This window comes from Sinocyclocheilus anshuiensis, unplaced genomic scaffold (assembly GCF_001515605.1).
Source record: "Sinocyclocheilus anshuiensis isolate Anshui unplaced genomic scaffold, SAMN03320099.WGS_v1.1 scaffold691, whole genome shotgun sequence".
NCBI classification, from domain to species: Eukaryota; Metazoa; Chordata; class Actinopteri; order Cypriniformes; family Cyprinidae; genus Sinocyclocheilus; species Sinocyclocheilus anshuiensis.
Genome location: NW_015552577.1, coordinates 257,378 through 278,983, shown reverse-complemented (window position 1 = coordinate 278,983; position 21,606 = coordinate 257,378). Strand labels below are relative to the sequence as shown.

Here is a 21,606-nt window from a genome sequence, read left to right as displayed (position 1 = left end):
TCTTCTGACCAATCAAACGCTCTCTAGAAGCCGAAGCGCCCGCCCCCTACACTATAAATAGACGCTGAAGCTGCAGCTGAGATCGGTCGCTTTTTCACAGTGTAGTATTTCCTTTACAGTGAATGGCACGTAGTGCACAATGTAGGCGATAGGGAATGATTCAGATAATATAAATATGCTTTCGATTGGGGCAAATGAGGTCTGGTTTGACGTTGTGTCACGCGAACCGCGGCAGCGCTCAGTCTGACTTTCGCTCATATCATAGCGGATCATATGCGCGAGTCGTCATATATTAAACACTTTTAAAACTACACAGCCTCAGCATGATTATGATCACTATTTTGTTTTACTAAGAGTTTCATATTGAATCTAGGGGGGTAATCTATTAGACTGTGACTGTCAAATGCGGCTTTACCGAGCTCAACGGCTCTGAGTGACCCGTGCAGATATAAACAAAACGCTATTGGCTAATTTAAAAAGGGGGCGGGGCTGCTCGATATGTCCCGCCCTGTCTTCCTGTTTCAGTTTAAATTACGTCACCGCATAGAATAACGCTGCGTTTCAAGGCACTTCAGGGGACCTTTCAAGGTTCTTTATGGAACCATTTAGACAAAAAGGTTCTTCTATGGCATCGTGAAGCACCTTTATTTTTAAGAGTGTAGGAAAGAAAGTGTAAAACAGGATAGAAAGAAAATGAAATGGAAGTATGGCAGAAAAAAAATGGAATTGAAGTTGGAAGAAATGCGGTTGACAGAAATAGGAAAATAAGGAATGAAGAAAGTGTAATGGAAATATTAAAAAGGAAGGAAGGAATGAAAAAGAAATTAAGAAAGTGGATTGGATGTGGAAAAGGAAGGAAGTGGATAGGAAGAAAGTAGGTAAGGAAGGAAGGAAACAAATGCAATGGAAGTAGGAAAGGAAGAAGTGGAAAGCAAGATAGGAAGGAACTAAAGGAAGGAAGGAAGGAAGTGGAAAGGAAGGGGAGAGGATAGAATGAAGAAAGTGGAATGGAAGTAGAAAAGGAAAGAATGAAGTAAAAATGAACAAAATGGAAAAGAAGAAAGGAAGAAAGTGGAAATGAAGGAACAAGCTCCACTGAGACTTTTTTGCAGATATATTATAGCTACATCTACACAAAAAATCTTTGTAATATTGTATCTTCTGCACTTTAGGTTTCATTCATTTTAATTAATTCGTTTTTAATTAATTTTAAAGTAAACATTTCCTAATCTCTTTAAAAAAAGGTCCACACTCTGAACTTATCACTGATGAGAACAATCACTAATTCCAAAAACAAAGCTGAACAGTTGTGCAGTGCACGAGCGCCATGCGTTTGAGTTCGAGTTTAGTCTGCATCATGCCCCATTTCTTCATTTCTCTCCATTCTAGTTTCATTGAGTAAAATGGACATACAACACAAATGTTTGTTAAATCAAGTTTCAGAACTTGCAAAAGTTCGATAGAAAGTTGCAAGCGACTTTGATATGAATGCAGTCTCACAGAAAAGAAGATTACACATGGCACATTAAATACATACTGTCCCTTCTTTCTCACAGTTCCCACAGAACCACGGATCTGCCAAGCCTCTCTTGTTCTCTTGTGCTTATCTGTAGAAACGATATATTTGCCAAGAGAAAAGGGGGACGGCGGAAAGACAGGGAGACGGTGAAAGTTTGTAAAAGGCCCCTGGGCTCTTTTAGGACCAGGTGAATCAGTGGGCCGGGACAGACACAGGGAGGGGGTGGCGAATCTTCAGAAACACATGCATTTAATTCCTGTAAAATGAATGCAAATCCTAAACTTTGTAAAACTCTTATAGGAGTTCTGAGGGAAAAGAAGTTTATGAAGAGCTCCGACGTCCTAAACTCTCTCGCTGATGATCATTAATCAAGGTAACATGTCGAAACCGCGGCCCCGCGCGTAGCACGCATCGTCCGGCACGCTAATACGGGTGCGAATTCGTCTCCCGTCATTTCCCGATCCATCCTCCTCACACCATTTCCTGTCCTCTCTAAGCAAAAGTGACAAGAAGGCCCCGAATCCGAAAAGGCAACATGACTTCAACCTTTTGTAACGGCACAGCATGCAGGGCATCAAATGCACTGTAATGGCATATCAGTCTTTGCACCTAAGCGAACGAGACACCCACTCAAACAGACACCCGGCAACATCAGCCTGCAACAATATCAGCTCACAATTCACATTAGAGATGGCATTACATATTTGTGACAGGCTTGCCTTTACACGCAGAACTCCTCAAATGGGATTGGGCAGATCCCTCTAAACAGCTTGCAGCCGAGTGACATTTTGTCCCCATTTCAGCAACGGTTCTGCCAGATATGATCCAGCATCTAGTTAACGCAAGTGTTAGGCTAATTACTTTAGCTGCTTGAGCCTGGCCTCCGATGCTCCGTGCAGCATCAATTCTCCGGCAAACGCTCGGCGGTTTCCAGGCTTCGTATAAATAGAAATTTAATTTCTGTATGTTTATCCTGGCATCCTCTGCGGCAAAGGCATGTTCCCGAGCCTGATGGATTATTGCATCTTTGAACTTTAAAATATCTGTCAATGTAGGGAAAAGGCACAAAGTAGAATCTCGACTTTAATGAGATTTGTAAGTGACAAACGAGAGATTAATGGTGTAAGTCCAAGTAATTCCATCTTTCCGAATGCGGCTCCCATACCTTCTCGTCTGACTTCTCTCTGTTTGTCTTTTCTCTCTGCTGAGGTCTAGGTTTGATGTAAAGCGGATTTTTAAATGAAGGTGAAGCGGCATGCCATTATGAAGGATCTTAATAAAGATGCATTGTTTAAATGAGAAGAGTGCACTAGTCATTTGAAAGCTGACGGAAAAACTGAAAGACAAATAACTAGATCAATCAGTGGGCTAATAAATACAGTAAAATAAAAATACAGCTGGAGGTGTGACTTATACTAAGTCAAAAATGATGCACTACCTGTCAGACGTTTGCAAAAATGACATATTTTTGATGTTTTTGAAAGAAGTATTTTATGTTTATCAAGGCTGCATTTATTTGATCAAACATACAGTTTATATTATTATTTTAAATATTATTATAATTTAAAATGTTTTCTACTGTAATATATTTTTAAAATGTAATTTATTCCTGTGTCAGTATGAATTTTCAGCATAATTACTCCAGTCTTCAGTGCCATTCTAATATGCTGATTTGGTCATTAGGAAACTTTTTTTTATTGTTATTATTATTATTATCATTATGTTTTTTTTAATTATCAAACAACACTGAATAACAATCCAAACAAGTAAACAGCCTACTGTAAGATGCTAATATTACACTAATGAATAATAAAACTTTCTTAAGAGTAAATCTGATAACCGAATAAGTAAAAACAAATCAGTGAAAAATATTGACCATGTGCTTAGCATGTTTATATTTGAGACTACTCGTACAAAAGCTTCTATTTTGATGCGATCTATTTTTGTTTTTACATTATGTTATCATCAGTATAATAATTTTATACTGATTGTATGAACAACTTTATACATGATTTAAATAATAATAATAATAATAAAATGTTATTTAGTACACTTCTGTTTTGATTTCATAACAGCAGCACTCAATGATGATGCTGATGCTGATGATGAGCTAATGTTCATGTTTTCCAAAGAGCATCTTGTGCTTCAAATGGAAACAATAACATCTGACCAAGTCACATAATCAACAACACAACATTGCTAATGTGATTAGTAACCTAGATATAATTTAAAATGTATTTTACATAATACCCTTTTCTTAAATCTATCATAATCCTACAACTACAAGTTTTCAATGTTTACAGATTTTAAAGAAATCTAAAAAATCTAGACAAATGAAGCAAGGTAAAACAAGCCAGAAACATAATGAAACACTATTCAAGTACAAGGAGAAGGCCAAAGACGTGAAGATGGCGATGTATAACGTCTATGAGGTCAAAGTTCACAAGCTCCTGGGGCCTCACAGGAGCTCACATCTCAGCGCTGACCCTTCAGCAGGATCCGCTTCCTGAAGCTCACTATGGAATCTGTACGTTCGTGACGTATCAGTCTGAGAGAGCCCTTATACAACATGTAAATCATCTGAGTGTGTGGAAACGAGGATTATGTGGCTTATTGCCTCTCTCAGCGTTCAACTGAATATTCATATCAATCCTTTGCCTCTAGTAAAGAGTAGCAGCAGATGTTGGCAGTGTCAGATCCCCGGAGTGATTCATAGGCATTGTGTAAGAGCACCTGATGATGACTGTATAAATGAGGTCTAGTGTCAAAGCAATATGCTTGTTATCATGACAAACAGATCCACTGGGGAGAAAGAGAGAAACCTGGTGTCTATCCTGAATGAGAGCCTATAATCCTACACTGCCGAGACGCCCACCTGGTTATGGCAGATTTACTATTAAACAGACAACGGTGACCTTCTTTCATTCATGCAGTGGATCTCATCTAGTAGCAGGGTTAGGCAAAATTGGGAATTTAAGAACTGGCTCCATTCCAGTGCATGGCAATTCAGTTTCACAGAATTGGCCACACCCAGAAATGCACGATTTTTGAGAGAGAGGGGGCAGAAATCCTCAATTCATAGGGCTAAAATGTAGTTGTCCAACTCAGTCACACCTTCTGCAGATCATTTGTTTTAAAATATTATCCACCCTGTTGTGTCAAATTTATTTGGAATTCTGCTTAGTTTATTCTAAAAATTTAAATAAATTAATTCATATTTTTAATGTATAATAATGATAATATTAGTATTATTATATTAATAATCATATTTTTTCTTTATTTAAAATACATGTTTTTAATAAAAGCACAATTTTTGCTTAGTTCATTAAAAACAACTTTTTAAAAAGAAAAGAACAAATAATTAAAAGATAATACAATAAAAGTATATAATAATATAATATAACAAAATAATATTATATTAAAGACAGCTTCTTGGGTGGTCCATTTAAGACCACATTTCAATTTGGTTTCAGTCAGTCGTGATTTTTGAGGAATAAGTCACGTCCTAAAATACCACCCAATAAGAGCTCGGGGAAATGGGATGGAGTTGAGAAGTTCTGAAAATTACGCAAAATACTTCTCGATCAGCAAATAACACGTGGCAGATCGCACCTTCACCCAGAATACAAGATTATGCAGACGTTTAAATAAGCATCTACACTCCAGATATCTGTAAGAACATGCAGCATGTTGGAGATCACAGGCTGCTCGATGCCAAACGCAGCCTCACAGATGCTTTAAAGTAAGAATGCGTGATAAATCAATGACCTTATAAGTAATATTAGTCGATACTGGAATAGCATCGGGGATTATTTCCAACTCAAATATATATAGCAAGTAACATACACTCTTAAAAAGTAAAGACTCTTCATGAAGAATCTTTAACATCCATGTAAAATTTCCATTGCACGAAAAGTTCTTTATAGTGGAAAATGTTTCCACTATAAAGTGGAATAAAAAAAAAAAAAAAGGATTCTTCTAATGGCAAAAACTGTTCACTGAAAGGTTCTTTTGGGAACCCAATATGGTTCTTCTAAACGGAATTGCTTCAAAACCTCCCTTTTGGAACTTTTCTAATTTGGAAACAATTTGGAATTTTTAAGAGAGTATGAGCTCTTGAAGAAGTTGCAGCGATAAGCAACAGAAGATTTTTTTAATCACTTGGATTCTATTTATGTGGCTTTGCGCTACGCTCCGCCCACCTTGAAATATCATTGGCCCAAAATCCTGCTTTTCAAACCTGTACATTAAACATCACATTTGTTTTGACTGGCTGTGATTTTATCAAGGTATTTCTTGCTCAGTGAAAACAGATAAATTGTCTCTGGATGCGGCGTTAAAAACAACTTTTCTTCAAAAACTGACTTATCTCATGTAAAATTATACATATTGGGGGGCTTTATTGTGAACATTAATTTTGGACAAAACTGTATATAATACTGGCCATCACACTGGTTATCAATCAAAGCCTAAAAACAATTATTGACTATCAGTATAGCAATTGTTTTCTGTAAGTTCATATGAATCGTCAAAAGTACCAAGATCTCAAATCATATCGTATATAGACTTTAATCAGGCTAATAACGCCAGTCTTTACAATGGAAAGCACCTTATAAAGGTCCTACTGAACATCACATAATTTTTATCAACTCAGACCATTCAAAACTGTTTTATGCAGTTTATGTCTATGGATTAATTTTTTATTTTTAGAAAGATGTTTCGTCATCTGAACATTTAGTATGTCGTTAGACAACAATACAATCCACTGAACACACTGTACTTCTCAAAGCCTCGTTTTCATAGATAAGAAATCATTTTGATGATGTACATGAATCGAGGATATTTGTGGGTCTGGAAAATGGCACAAGCGTTACAACACAAGTGTTGGTACACAGAATGCTGCCAATAGTCTGTTCTCCAAACTGAGAACATGTGGTATCATTACAAGAGAAACCAAAGAATATTCCATACATAATAAATCCCATTTATAAAAGACCATTTATGAAATCCAATTGAACTTTCTTTTTTGCATGTGTGAGAGTAAATACATTTAAAAAGCACACTGGCACACTGGAACTGATGAAGTTCATTCATCAACACATTTTTGTACTAGTACTAATGCCTGTTAAACTAGTCCTAATAAGGTCAGTTTTACAAGGATATATAGTTCACCTAAAAATGCAATATTCTGTCATCATTACTCACACTCATGTTGTTCATCTTTGAAACACAAATAAAGGTTTAATGAAACTTCAGAGATTTCTGTGCCTCCACTGACAGTCCAATCCACCAAAACTTCAAAAAATTCATAAAGATATTGTAATCCACATGCAATGTGCGATTTAATCCAACTTTTCTGAAGAGATATGATCGATTTTCTTTTACAATCTCACTTTCTACAGCATGATGTTATGGACATTCAAAGGAGGGACAAAAATCGCTCAGGTTTTATTAAAAAAAATATCTTCATTTGTGTCTAAAGACTAACAGAAGTGACATGAGATTGAGTAAATGATGACAGAATTTTCATTCTAATTTTCGTCTAATGGTATTTTACTACCTGATTTATTACTGCAGTTTTAATATGACAAAAAAAAACAAGTATGCTAGATCATCATAAAAAGTGTTGCCAATTTTAAGAAAAACAAGATGTGCTAAAACAGTCCAAGTTCATCAGTCATTACTGTAAACAAACTATTTTTGACACGGCATCCAAAAGTGCCAGACAAAGATGCAATTATCTTTGTAATGGCCTGAGATTAAAATAATTTGAATTACGAGTGCTTGATAACGACAGAGCTAGTCATACATTTCTTAGTGTGCAATGGCATAGTCAAGAAGTAAACGACCCTCAACACCCACAACAAACCATGAGATTTCAAAGGCCGTTATCCCTACCGTATGCAAATGACAAAACATTCACTCAAACACATTACTCTGATGAAAGCGTTATGACTTTTGGAGACATTTGGACAGCAGTAGCACTAAAGCATTATGGTTGCTCGAGTGAAAATCAAGTTCAAGTCAAGCTGAGGGTTGAGTCATTACTTTGAGGGCTGACGGAGGGAAATCTGTTGTTTAGCATGACCCTTTGCTTTTGTTTTGGGTAATGAAAGCCCATCGAGAGGCGGACGTGCTGGACTGCTGCCCATTTCGCTCTGTTTCAATTACCCAGCATGCCTCCAGCAGGGTAATGAGGTGGGTGTCACCGCAGGGGTAAAGCGACAACCAGTGACCGCTGCGCTGCCACTTGGCCTCTCATTTCCGTGGTGATGAAGTGTCGATTGGCAGGGTCAAGGGGGCGAGGGAGAGAGACCGACCGCAGAACGAGGACTGACACGTACGCTCTCCAAAAAGCCTGCTCATATTCGCAGCGCAGACCTCCAGCTACCATATGTTTTATCAGAATCAGAGCCACAAAAGGGGGAATTGTGTTTGAAAGGCCGGTAAATAAAGTTGGTATTGATTTGATCTCACGTGTAATCCGTTTTGCTGTCTGACACCAAGTCCAGCAATAAAAGAGAATCATGTAGGACAGCATAATAGATAATACGACCGTACATCAATTGGGGTTTGGGAGACATGAGGGCGATAGATCATCTTCCAGCCAGACTGCTTAGCTATGGAATTTATAAACTAGCTCCTAAAATTGAAGTGGCTTTCCAATTTACAGATACGGCATGGTACTTTGCTGCGCTTCTCCGCCACAGTTGATTCTATTTCAAGTTTACCAGAATGATTGGCACAGCATCGCTGCTCTAAACTCAAATACACCAATCTAGCAGATATAGCAGCTGTCCAACGGCTCTTCAGTCATATTGATGGCCTCTTTGTCTCTTACTTTATCTAAAATGATTGCCTTGAAAAGACAACTTAGAGTACGTTTAAAATTGTAAAAAGAGGAATCTGAAAACATTTGTATTTAAAGTTGTAAATGTAAATGTCTAAAGATAAAGATCCATACCATCATCATCAGCAGCAGCAGCAGCATCGTTATTCTTCATTTTCTTCTTCTCATTACTATTACATTAGTTTAATTAAATATGATTGATTTCAATATATTGATTTTGAAAGAAAAGCTATTTTAAAGTTAGACTTAAGTTGTGGAGAAGGGAATTTAAATTCTGTCATTATATATATATATATATATATACTCCCTGGAAGCAATGTAGCACTGATATACAGACTTTAATTAATGAAAAAATAAATTAAAGGCATCAAAACGGATCACATAAGATCAGTAAAGATATCCATGACATTTCTATGTCATACTCAAAAAGAGTTTTGTGTCTATAACATGAATTCATTTCAGCAAACATATGACTTAGTTATGGAACACTTGCGCCATCTTCTGGAGACATAATAGAAGAACAACCGACCAGAATAACACAATACAAAATATGACTTCAAATGAAGGTAAAACATAAACTCCTAAGTAATTAAAATAACAGATAAAGTGGAAAACAACCATCTAATTAGCATTAAAGACCTTTCTATTTTGAATGAAACATAATGCATTTACAGCTAAAGTGTCATTGCCATTGAGCCAGTATCGCTGTGTGAGGCTTAAACACAGATCAGTGGCTAAATTTGCCACTTGTCAGGAAATCAACCTAAACATGGCTTCCTTACAGTTAAACTGTAGCAGGAGAAAGTATTATAACAACATCTAAAAATAGCCCACACTTCACCAAGTTTATATTATGACACATTCTAGCCTGGCAGAGGACCATTATTAACCACAGGTTAAAGGCTAAACCACTGAACACTAGTTGAAAGAGTGAGTAAGAGGCCAGCATGATGTTATGGAGTGAATCTCTCTTACCTCATCAGCACTTGGCAGCTGTACTTGAGGTGGTCCCCACTCCTTACTGATCTTCTCTCTGATCCTCTGAGGGACGATCATGCATTTGTCGACAACCAGATCAGGGTAAATCGCCTTTAATTTTCCCCTAAACAGCAAAAATGCAGGTCCAAATAAGTGAACCTGTCTAGTACACCATCATTATTAACAGTTTTGGGTTCCTATGACAGGTCATGAAAAACTAATATAAGCTGTGAATAGCCCATGTCTGCACTGAAAGTTGAACTAGTGAGTAAGTTGTTAGATTTGTAAGGCATGCTGTGTGGGTTTTGAGTGGGAACGGCTGCTTAAGCATCCATGACTCAGTGCTCTGAGGGAGTCCTACACATCCCACACCGGCCTACAAGCCAGACTTCTGAAATCAGTTCATTTAAGGAAATATGGTTTGGAAATTAACCCTAGTCCAAAACTCCTAAAGGAATGCTAAAAGACTATTTGTATTGGATTCCAACTGGAATTTTAATGAATTGATCCCAGTGGGAAAAGATAACCTATTTAATAGATTAAAGAAGGAATTTACTTCCATTTCATCCATTCATTCATTTTTTACAGTATTTTCAGGAAACATTCAGGGTGTTTTTGCTACTTTGTATGCTACTTTTATATTAAAAATAATTCTGTGTTCCCATAGTATTGGAACTGACAAACAGTAATAGTTCAAACTAAGGGAAAGACTAAGTAGCTAAGCCGACCAATATATTAAACCAATAAACATTTTGGCCTGGCCCAGATAATCATTCATCTATATCAGTACACATACTATCCTACAGATTTGAATAATCAAATAGGATATTGGTCGTACTAAAATTCGCACAGGACGGAATGACAACATTATGAAGTCTTACTTGCAGAACTCAGCATCTTCTGAAGACAGGAGCTCATCACAGGTGGATGTGGTCATGTGACATGCAGAGAGGACGCACAAAACAAACGACGTGTAAAATAAATGCATTTCCACCGAGCCTTCAACAGAGACAGAGAAATATGGGTGAGAGTAAATAACTATTTTCACTCTCTGTCACATTATGCGTATGCAAAACATACTCTACGTGCAATTTTAAGGCATTTATGTTTGAAGAAATCTAGACTGTATCATATTCTGTTTGTTTGTTGACAACCCAAATTTTTGATAACGTTCACCATTTCTATATCATTTAGGCTACTGTACCTGAAATTCTTGACAAATCTTTGATATTAGTAGCTGACGTTGAGCTATATGCCTTCAAACAGTCTTTAGCTGTCGACTAAAATAGTAAGCTAATAATATTACGTTACAAAGTTAAATCGAGAAACACATTAGAACCCGCCCCCTCTTCACTTCTATTGGTTTGCACTTCTATTAGCAGACACCTTAGTGGTCTATAGATGCGTCAATCAAGTTTTGTTTGTTGTTGGTGTGGCAGTGCGTCGTTTTTTTTAAATACTGCAGGTGCCACATGGCAACAGGTAGTTCTGCCTGTAATAATCTACAGTGTCTCTTTAATGAAAATATGCCTATTTAATGCTTGAATGAAGATGTAGGCTACTAAAAACGAAAGCGAAATCGGGCCGAAATCGTTCACGAATCGGTCCGACGATTCCAAAAGGGTCTAGCTGCAGCCTTGCACTTGCACTCTCAGACGTGCATTCGTAATGTAGCTTAATGGACAAAGACAATGATATAAAAGAGCTGTAGACAGTTTATTCTATATGGAAAAATGCTTAACGCGAAACTGCGTGTTGCGTTTATTCTGGGCTTGCCTGCACATATTAGTTATGTATATTAATAATGTAGAGGAGTAAGTGTCTGAGAGTGCAAGCCTGAGAGTGCACGTCTGAGAGTGCAAGCGCCAGCTGCAGCCAGACCCTTCTCGACGATTCTGAGCCGGTAATTTTCATATGTTGAAGGGTGATCAGTTGTGCATTATACACAGTGACACTGAGAATGGATTTAAACTTCAATTAATTTCTTTCATTTGAGCCTTGTCTAAGCTAATCTGATCTAAACTGATGTAACAAGCAGGATTAAGCCTTAATGTAGGTATTAAAATTGTTTTAAATTCAGATGATTAATGCAATTTCTCAACATGAAACTAATTTTTGTGCTAAAATACACATAGCATATGTGATATTTCAATAAAGATCACATGATATGTCACCTATAGAAAATTATATTTAATTTATGTGTATTTCATTAAATAGGCCTTAATTAACTTTAATTTTATGGAACCATGGTGGAAGAATGTACAGAATGCTTAAACTGAACTAAACAGACGGGGACAAAAAAAAAAAACTGTTTGATGCACCTCTGCACTAACAACAAATAAAAATTGATTGACGCATCTATAGACCAGTGGTGTTTGCTAATAGCACCAGTAGCCCCTCACTGCAGAACAAAGATCCAGGTGGCGGGGTTGGATCCACATCTAGGGGGTGGAGATGGGCAGGTTTAGGAGTGGAGATGGGTGGGTTTAGGGATCAGGGGGTGGAGACGGGTAGGTTTAGGTATATGTAAGGTGGGAGGAGTTGGATCTGGATCCAACCTCGCCCCCTGGATCTTGTGTTCTGCAGTGAGGACCATCTCAATAGCAGTGCAAACTAATGGCAGAGGGGGCAGGTAATATACAAAAAACACACAAATGCAAACTGCTAGTTTGTGTTTATTAAACACTATTTACACACTTCAAGAAAACATGCTGCAGGTCTCCTGAAAATACAAACTCCCGCTCCCCAATACCAGCTCATGGAAATAATGCCTGTTTCCCATACAAATGGTCACCATCAGGCTTCTAGATACTGAGAGAACATTCAAGTTTTGCTTTCAGTCATTTGATTTCAAGGCTTTCATGGCTTCTTTGCTCCACTGGCCTTACATTATTGTAATTGTGCAGCAAAAACAACATCTCGTGGTGCTGCTGACACTCTGTTTGGTTTGCGCTTCTTTGCAGTAGTGGCACTAGGACCTAGAGCTCATTAAAATGGGCTCCTATAGGATTTAAAAGCAACTATTTCTAATTATTTAATTATATTCTTTACTTACATATTGTATATTCTTCTGCTTTAACCCCTGATTAAGTATCTTATCTGAGAGTGAAATAAATTAGTAGACATGCTTCAGTGGCTGAAACTGCTTGGAAGTGCATGGTTACTTTGGAGGACACTGTATGCAGTATATTGTGCTCCATCCACAGTGCACATATTTTTCTTTTTTTTTACCATTCATATAGCAAACCAAAACCTTAGCCTATGTGCACACAGCATGTCAAGGTAGTCAATATTTAAAAGGTGTATAATGTGCACCTAACTGATAATTTTTCTTTTCGGTACATATTTTTTTAATCATACTATTCCATATTGTCATACTATTGACATGGAATCATACTATTCCATATCATAGTCGTACAGATTCCCACACTTATTCAAGGAGACTGGATTCAGCAATCTATATCAAATTAGCAATGAAAGGCAATGTATGATAACACGTTCACATAACACAGAGATAATACCGTGAAAATCACATGGTTACAATGGGCTAGAATAGATGAATAAGCATCAAACAAACAATATGACAGATTTTACACAATATGCACCTATTTGCTGTATAACACATATAATACATAAAGGATTCATTACATTTCAAATACAAACTGTGAATACCAGCAACGTTTCTGCTTGTGTACTTTACATTAAGGCATGGGGTATCTTCTCTGCAGCAATAGATTGGGAACACAATGTTCTGAGTAACTCGCTTCTATCTGAGGTACAACCACAGGATTAGTTTGACTTATTTTGCTCACAGAGAGTTTCTACAATCTGTATTAGGTGAATCTTGGCTCATTAAAAACTCATAAGAAATAAAAATCACAAATAGGATCTCTTTAATATTTCATTTGTTTCTCCAAGACAGCAATAAGATTGAATGCAGACTTTTGCTCAAAGGAATAGTTCACCCAAAAATGAACTTGCTGAACATTTACTCATCAGTTCGTTTCTTCATCAGATTTGGAGAAATGTAGCATTCCATCACTTGTTCACCAATGGATGCTCTGCAGTGAATGGGTGCCATCAGAATGAGAGTCCAAACAGCTGATAAAAACATCACAGTAATCCACACCACTCCAGTCCATCAGTTTACATCTTATGAAGGAAAAAACTGCATGCTTGTAAGAAACGAATCCATCATCAAGATGTTTCAAGTATAAACCATTGTTTCCAGCTAAAATATGAGTGATCTGTCCATAATATGAATTTCTCCAGTGAAAAAAGTGACGAGTCTGAATCAGGAGAGAAATATGCGCAGATCAAGCACTGTTTACAAGCCAAAACAGTCCAAATCAAACATGTGGGTGGATTCTAATATGAGAGGATAACAGGAGATGGACTTTTTCACTGGATGAAACATTATTATGGACTCACATTTTAGCCAGAAACAAAGGTTTAAAGTTAAAATGCCTTAATGATGGATTTGTTTCTTACAAACACACAGCTTTTGACTTCACAAGACATTACCTGATGGACTGGAGTGGTGTGGATTACTTGTGGTGTTTTTATCGGCTGTTTGGATTCTGACGGCACCCATTCACTACAGAGCATCCATTGGTGAGCAAGTGATGGAATTGTAAATTTCGACAAATCCGTTCTGATGAAGAAACAAACTCTTCTAAATCTTGGATGGCTTGAGAGGGAGTAAATTATCAGCAAATTTTAGCACGTTAATTAACAATTGTTTCATTTGTATCCATTTCAATTTCTCATATGAATGCTAGGAGAAACGTCTGAGACAAAGTTGATACAGTAAAATGCAACAGAATTTCTTTAAATTTTAACTCTGAAAGAGTAATAAAACTCAGACTGTAGTACATGATACCTGTCATATTTCAATACATTCATATCATCACTTCTATTTTGCTTTATATAATAGTGTTACATAACTGTAAATGTTCTATAATGGTAACTAAAAACTCAAAAGTAGAACATTTTCATGTGTATCATATAATAACAGGCTGATGCAATTGTCTGTGAAATGTACACCAATCAAACATTTCTTGTCTTTTATAGGATGGTTGGTAGAAACCGATCCTTCCTTAAAATCATTCATTTCAAATTTCTTGTAACACTTTAGGATAAAACCTCATCACACTTCATCTTAATGTTAATGACAAGAGTCAGCAAACGTTCCTGAGTGCTGTTACAAATGCTTAGTAATATACAGAAAAATCTTCACTCGTCCCACTGAAAGATTAACAGTCCATCATGTATTTTCTAATGAAAGGAACTCAATCGGTATTGTTCTAGATCTACATTCAAAGCTCAGCATATATTTATGGGTTTCTAAATGAAACAGTATTACTCAACATCCCCTTGCTTCCAGCTACAACAGCCTTGCACATGCAGGTCAGCTCTTAATCTGATTTATTAAAGCAGAAAAACATTCTCTGATATTAATTAGTTTACAACTGGCGGAAAATGCATAGCAGATTGCTTTTTACTCTCCATAGGGTGATTTATATTATACCTTTTTTCAGTCTAAAGGTCAATCTGGTACTATAAAACTACTGTATTTCCTTATAATAAGCCATTCTACTGTACATTTAAGTGCTATTCGCTTCTACAACTATCGCATGTGCTAGATCAGAAACATTCAAATCGCAAAGGGTTTATATGAAACATGCGTGTGAGGTTTCCTCTCCTGTATGGCGAGGTAATGCACCTTAAATACTGCCTTGCATTGCATTGTTCAATTTTCTTTATAGTATTAGAATAGCCATATAAATACCTTTTCCTAAGTTACTACTAGTTATATTCATATTTTAAAGACCCTAAAGTGTCCCTCAGGAATGGGATGCTGAAATCTAGCAGGTGTAGGAAACACTGTACTTAACTACGCAAATGTAGCATGCTGCGATGCATCATGGGATTGTCACAGGCCTGCCCGTGAAACTCAATCCGAAAGCTATCTGGGAACATTTAAAATAGTGTTGTGTGTGTGGTAGATTGATGTCATCCACCTTCTGAAGCAGAAGTGAGCTTACTTTGGTAAAGACAGCAGCTGGTGCCCACACGTTGAATGTCAGCAGTGTTGAGGCACTCTTTATATTCCCTGTAGAGAAGCCCGGTGTGACTGTTCACCCGGGATCCTGTTTTGAAGTATCTAGTTATAATATCACAGGTTGTTACTGTTTTCCAGAATATAGTTATCGAGACAAAAATGCAGCTTTCTCAATCTTGATGTAAACTTGAACTTCTTCTTGTGATAGCACAAATACCTGACATTATGTCAGTAAATGCTGATTTTGTGTAAACCCATAATCGTTTGAATGTTGAATGTTTCGATTTCCGGACTTGTCAGCTGAGGTTACGATTATTGAGAGGAAGAAATAGAGAAGACTGCTTCAGTCTAACAAATAGTCAAAAATATACACCACAGTGTGCAGGAAAAACAAAGAGTCTCAAAGGATTGTTGTGCACAAGTAACATTCAGCCTGAAAACCAATGAAGAGCAGGACTAGAACGTATAAATGCTCTAATCATGTATAAAGTGGCAAAATGGGTTCAATACAAGTTAAACTGTATCGACAGGCATAATGTTGATTAGCACGGAAAACACATTACGGTTCAAAAGATTGGGCTTGATAAGTTTTGTGTTTTCCAAAAGTCTTTTATGCTCACCAAGGCTGCATTTATTTGATTAAAACTACAGTAAAAAAAATCTGAAATATTATTACAATTTGAAATAACTGTATTCAATGTCAGTATATTGTAAAATGTAATTTATGTAACACAGAGCCGTTGTTCACTGATGAGCAGCGCAAAAAATCGCGCAAATATGAACGTGGTTTTGCGCAACTTGTCAGTGAACAACGGCTCTGTGTAGTTAATGCTGCTCAATGTGAAAGCCCGCAGGTGACGGAGATTTACCGCTGATTACAGAACCGGCTTTACTGATAAGATGCGCGTTAAATATCGCATGCGATTAATCGTGCAGCCCTACTTTAGATGTTGAATGGTGAACACCATTTGAATCTTGAGAACATCGGTCTGTTGAAGTGGTTTGATTGTAGATTATATTTGCTGGTTGCTCTAAAACGTTCCGGTGTTCTCGTCCTTTAGAGCTGAAAAGCACTTATTAGCATTTCAAGTTATGAATATGTGCAGTCCTGCCATGCATGTTTCTATACAGATGAAGATATGGTTATGTTTGGGGAACCGATGCTGAGCGAAGATTGTCTTTTAACAGCAAACTGTGCAGCGCTCTAATACCGCAGGATATGATGTCAAAGCTGATTTGATTTGATTTGATGAAAAATTCAACCAGTAGAAAGACTCAGCAATGTGCTTTTAGTCAAAGCCTTGTGTTGCTTTGACTTGCGTTCTCCATCCTGTTTCATTTTTGCTTGTTCTTCAGCAGCTAAAAGCAGGGCTTGGGCATTTTGCTCAACAGAAAATGTGAATAGGTCATCTTATAGAGTTGAAAAAGGCTATCATGCCTTGTTTTTATATCCCACATTTATGGCTGTTAGGTGGGTCATGCACCCTGAGAGCCGATCAGATGACTGCCGAAGAACCAGGAGAAGATGGAGAATTGGAGGACGGTAGATTCCAGAAGAGCCACTTGCGTTTACACTGACGCTTTTGGTACAGGTAATCTTCCTTCTCACGCTCCTTGCGCGCCCGCTGATAGTGATCTTCTTCCTTTAGATACCACACTGGAGGCCAGCGATGTTTCTCAAAGTGCTCCAGGTTTTCTGCAAGACAGAATGAGACCGTGATACCAGCTTAATGCCAAACTAATTTCAGTACTGATATAACTGTTTGGTTAGGGACGCCTGCCACACTGGAAAAAATAAAATTCTCAGTATTCAGTATTCATTTTTGCTTTGCTTTCTAGGAAAAATAGCCAAACATCCCTAAAACAAAATAAATGTATTATACACTAATCAGTCAGTATGCTTTGTTTGATCAAAAATACAATAAAAACACTGTGAAATATTATTACAATTTAAAATGACTCTTTTTTTGAGTTTATTTTAACATAAAATGTTATCCTAAAATGGTAAAGCTCAATTTTCAGCAGGCTTTTTGTGTTATTATTTATTTACTTTTGATCCTTTTTTACTAAAATTATAATAAAAAAAAAAAGAAATCTTACTGGCCCAGACCCTTTGAATGGTTGTGTATACAGGATAAATTAAATTATTAAATATAGAAATTGTGTTCAATATTAAGAATATATTCAGAGAATATATCTTGAATTAAATGAAGAGTTCATAAAAATCCATTATTTACTCATTATCATGTTGCTCCAAGTCCATTTACCTAGTTTTAATATTAAAGAACATATATGCAGTATAATACATTTAACAATTTCACAGACAGCATCGAATAATGACAATGTAAGCAATCAAACCAACAAAAATATATAAGTGCTGTGACAAATCCCAGTTAGTCTAACGCAGTACATGTAGCAAGGTTTTTGCTTTTTTAGACAGAGATAGATATCCAATGGAAAGAGCTAGTTTTAGAAGTTATTTTTTTTATAATAATTAAAAAGAAAACTAGTAGGAAAAAGAACAGAGAACGCTAGTGATAGAGGGTCAAGTTTTTTTATGATAAATCAAAACAAGTAGATAGAATAGATTAATAATACAATAAACATGATGATTTTTATCAGTTTCAATGACCAACGCAACTTATTTAGATTAAGAATTTGTCTCATTACAAAAGTCTGTAGCAGAAAAAGTTGGCTAATGAAAACATCTGAACAAATGAGCATGATAGGGGTCTCAGTTTTACAGACTGTCATGTCTCAATATTAATTTTGAAGTTAAAATAATTCTTGAAAAATTGGCATTTATACTGATCTGAGGGGCTGTTGAATTACCTGTAGATTTGGCCTTCATGTCTCGAGGGAATTTGCGACAGACTCTGTTGTAGTTGGTGCAGATGTGATGGAGGCACCAGTCAGTCAACTGATGAGCACAGTGGAACTAAAGGGAACAATCACACAGAAGAGAACACTATGGAGAAAATCAGATGCTTTGAGTCCCCTCCTAGACCTCTAAACAACTAGTCTATTTGGTTCCTAACCACTCCTAAAACAGAGACTCTTTATTCATATCACTTCAGCCATGTACACACTGCAACTAAATGTAGTTGTCAATTCACCTTTTAGTTCTTAATCCTGTTCTGTACACACACATTTCAGTATTTTACTGAGTGACAACCGCATTCTACAGCTGAATATTCCTGAAACATTTAGGTAGTAACAAATGTATTTACAGAAATTCTACGCAGTGTGTACAACTGAACAACTAGTTGTTAATGACGTATTTAAACGTGTATCAGAGTTGTGTCTCTCTTCTGTATGAGCAGCAGAGCATGTGAGCGGAGCGGAGCGTGAGCGGAGTGGTAATATTTCCTTAAGAGCGCAAAGCGCCTTTCTGAAGATTCCGCTCCGCTCGCTCAATACGCTCAGCGCCACTCGCTCAACCCAGAATGCTGTTTGGTGATTTGCTTGTTCGAGATCGAGAATCTGTAGAGATCGAGAATAGTAGAGCAGTTATGGAGTTCAGATATTGTTTCAACGAAGTTGCAAGCCTTATACATAAATGTAAAGTAAAAATCAAAGTTAAGAATGAGCAGGGAGAAGAAACTGAGAGGGAGTGCGGGGAGACTGTTAAAGTTAGTACAGATTCATATTGATTACAGAGAGCACGAGGATGTGCTACGCAAACATGGTGCAGCAAAAGGTGAGCTAGTTACATACCATAATAAATGAATAAACAGGTAGGCTAAGGTTATATTCGGTTGTACGGAGCCCCGATCATGACATGCAGACAAAATCACGGCCACGAATTTAGAATAGGCTAGTTCTCTTTTATGCTAGGACTACATTATGGCCACGAATTAAGAATTAATTTTTTCGTTTAGTCTAAATTATGGCCACGAATTAAGTATTCGTTCTCTTGTTTAGACTTAGCTGGCACGAATTCATTCGTTCGTTAATTCGTTCATTCCCTAGTTTTAGTAGGCCTAAATCGTGGAATTAATTATATTTCGTAATTACTTAAAATCATTATTGCTTAAAATGAATAAATAATAAATGAATAAAAAAAAAAATAAAACCTGCTGACGTCGTAGAAACGAATCGTTAATTCAAATTATATTCGGAGCTCTGTAGTTATTAAATAATCTCAGTTAAACTGTAGACCTAAGCTAACACACAGCTGTATATAGGCCTACATACAGAACTACAGAGTACAGAAGATATTAGCCTACACCACTTAGGCCTATTAAAATATTATTTAAAAAAAAACTGACCCGAACCAATAGGTAGTCCTACAGAATGTAGGCTAGATATAGGCAGCAGTAATTTATAATCTAATATAATGCACGCAAATTTGTTCTTTACAGAACGGAGCGGGATCTGAGCGGGAATTGGTTTACGGCGAGCGTGAGCGGAATATTAATGGAGCGCTTGCTTGGGCGGTTAGAGCGACTGAGTGGAGCGCACGTCCATAGAGCGGAAAATGTAGCGGAGCGTCACACCGCTCTGCTTCGCTCACATGCTCTGATGAGCAGTGCAAGAAAACACAGGCAAAAAGTACAAGTTTGACTCATTTGTGTTGCCAGATCCTACAAGAAAAAACAGCAAACAAGAACAATCCCAAACCTAAATAAATCAAAATGCTTTATATGTTAAAAACAGGCAGACAGACAGACAGGTACATGTTCATTCTGTCTGTCAATGGTACGCTTACCTGGGCCATGTCCAGATAGAGCAGAACATCTCCATCTATATCAGCTCCCATCATGGCAGCTTCTGTCAGTACCTTCACAGTGTACAGCTCTAGGATAGACACACAACACTCATAAAAACAACAGAATATGTCACCATTATTTTTGGTTTGTATTCTTTGTTAATAAATTACTCAGCAGCACTTTACAATAAGGTTCCATTTGTTAACATTAGATAAAGACTCCGTGTGGTGAAAATCAAGTGTTTAGCGTTGTTTGCATGTCTGTCTGGTGTTTTAATGTTTAAAGACAAACCATGTGCAAATTCATCAGTCAACACCATGGCTAAGCATTTTCTCTTTGCAGTAAACCAAAAAAAGTCTTAAAAACGCAGTTTGAAACCTGGAAGACTAATTCACCAGTGGTTTCTTCAAGATTTTTCTATGGGGTGTTATAATGGGGTTTATCCAATTATGTGTGTACAGACACTGACATCCCAAACTGTCTTGTAAGGTTACTTATTAGAAACACAGGCTTTCAAAAATAAACAAAACTGCTTCAAAATTCACGTTTTCTGTACGGGTATATGCAGATTACGTTGTATTGTGTAGTGTTTAGCTTTTACTTTTACGTGTGATTGAGTGGAGGCGGGGATTAATTTGCATATTCAAGCCATTTGAGGCATTAACCAATTATTTTCACAGGGAATTTAGGTTTTGAACACTGTATGTTACACAGAATATCACATATGAGTTTTAAGGGATTCAATTAGTGCCTGCAGATTTGCATTATTAAATAACATTAACAAATATTAATAAATACTGTAACAAATGAATTGCTCATTGTTAGTTAAATGTTGCTTAATGCATAACTACTGTTAATTAATGGGACCTTATTACAAAATGTTACCATCAACTCTTTATATTTTTGAATTTGGCGGGCACTTTTATCCAAAGCGACTTGCACTGAATGCATTCTATATATATATTTTTTAAGTTTATGAATTTCCTGGGATCTGAACCCAAAACTTTGCTGTTGGTAGTGTCACGATGTGCTGTTTGAGCAACAAAGGAATAATATCATATTAAGCAGTTTGTTCAATAAAGTTAGCTGGATGCCAGTGTTACCATGTTCACTTACATATTAAAAGCGGCTTTGACCGAGTTCTGTTAAAATGCAAGAACTTAATAAAATGTGTACTTTGAATGCAATGTATGGCAAATGTAGGCTAGATGCATATATGTTACAGCTAGGCCATAGAGAAAAGCCAGTCCATGCCCGAATTAGCTTCACATCATGCCAAAAAACACCCCTTAAAGGGATAGTTCACGCAATGAGCGCGCCTTCGCCTCCCTGAACTTTTCGACGACCGTCTCAATGGATGTACCAAAAAGTTCAGAGGGCAAAACCGGGGCATTGAGAAGAAAACCCCTTTCTTTCTTCCCGATGTTTGCCAGGTTTACCCACAGCTGCCTCTCCGTTACTACCATCGCTACCATAGATCTGC

At 37.0% G+C, this 21,606-nt stretch overlaps 2 protein-coding genes across 3 annotated transcripts in view; both read right to left on the bottom strand.

Annotated features, from left to right (window-relative positions):
* Positions 1 to 10,684, bottom strand: part of LOC107665201 (phosphatidylethanolamine-binding protein 4-like) — a 120,278-nt gene extending 109,594 nt beyond the window's left edge. For both annotated transcript variants that reach the window (XM_016455986.1, XM_016455985.1), the window contains exons 1-3: positions 10,552 to 10,684; positions 10,229 to 10,346; positions 9,345 to 9,471 (exon numbers count right to left, since the gene is read on the bottom strand). In XM_016455986.1, coding sequence (XP_016311472.1) covers positions 9,345 to 9,471; positions 10,229 to 10,335 — 234 coding nt within the window. In that variant the 5' untranslated portion in view covers positions 10,336 to 10,346; positions 10,552 to 10,684. The remainder of the gene's footprint in view (positions 1 to 9,344; positions 9,472 to 10,228; positions 10,347 to 10,551) is intronic.
* A 5,696-nt stretch (positions 10,685 to 16,380) lies between these two features.
* Positions 16,381 to 21,606, bottom strand: part of LOC107665202 (rho-related BTB domain-containing protein 2-like) — a 19,677-nt gene continuing 14,451 nt past the window's right edge. Inside the window, 3 exon segments of the mRNA XM_016455987.1 lie at positions 16,381 to 17,107; positions 18,244 to 18,349; positions 20,123 to 20,211. Coding sequence (XP_016311473.1) covers positions 16,908 to 17,107; positions 18,244 to 18,349; positions 20,123 to 20,211 — 395 coding nt within the window. The 3' untranslated portion in view covers positions 16,381 to 16,907.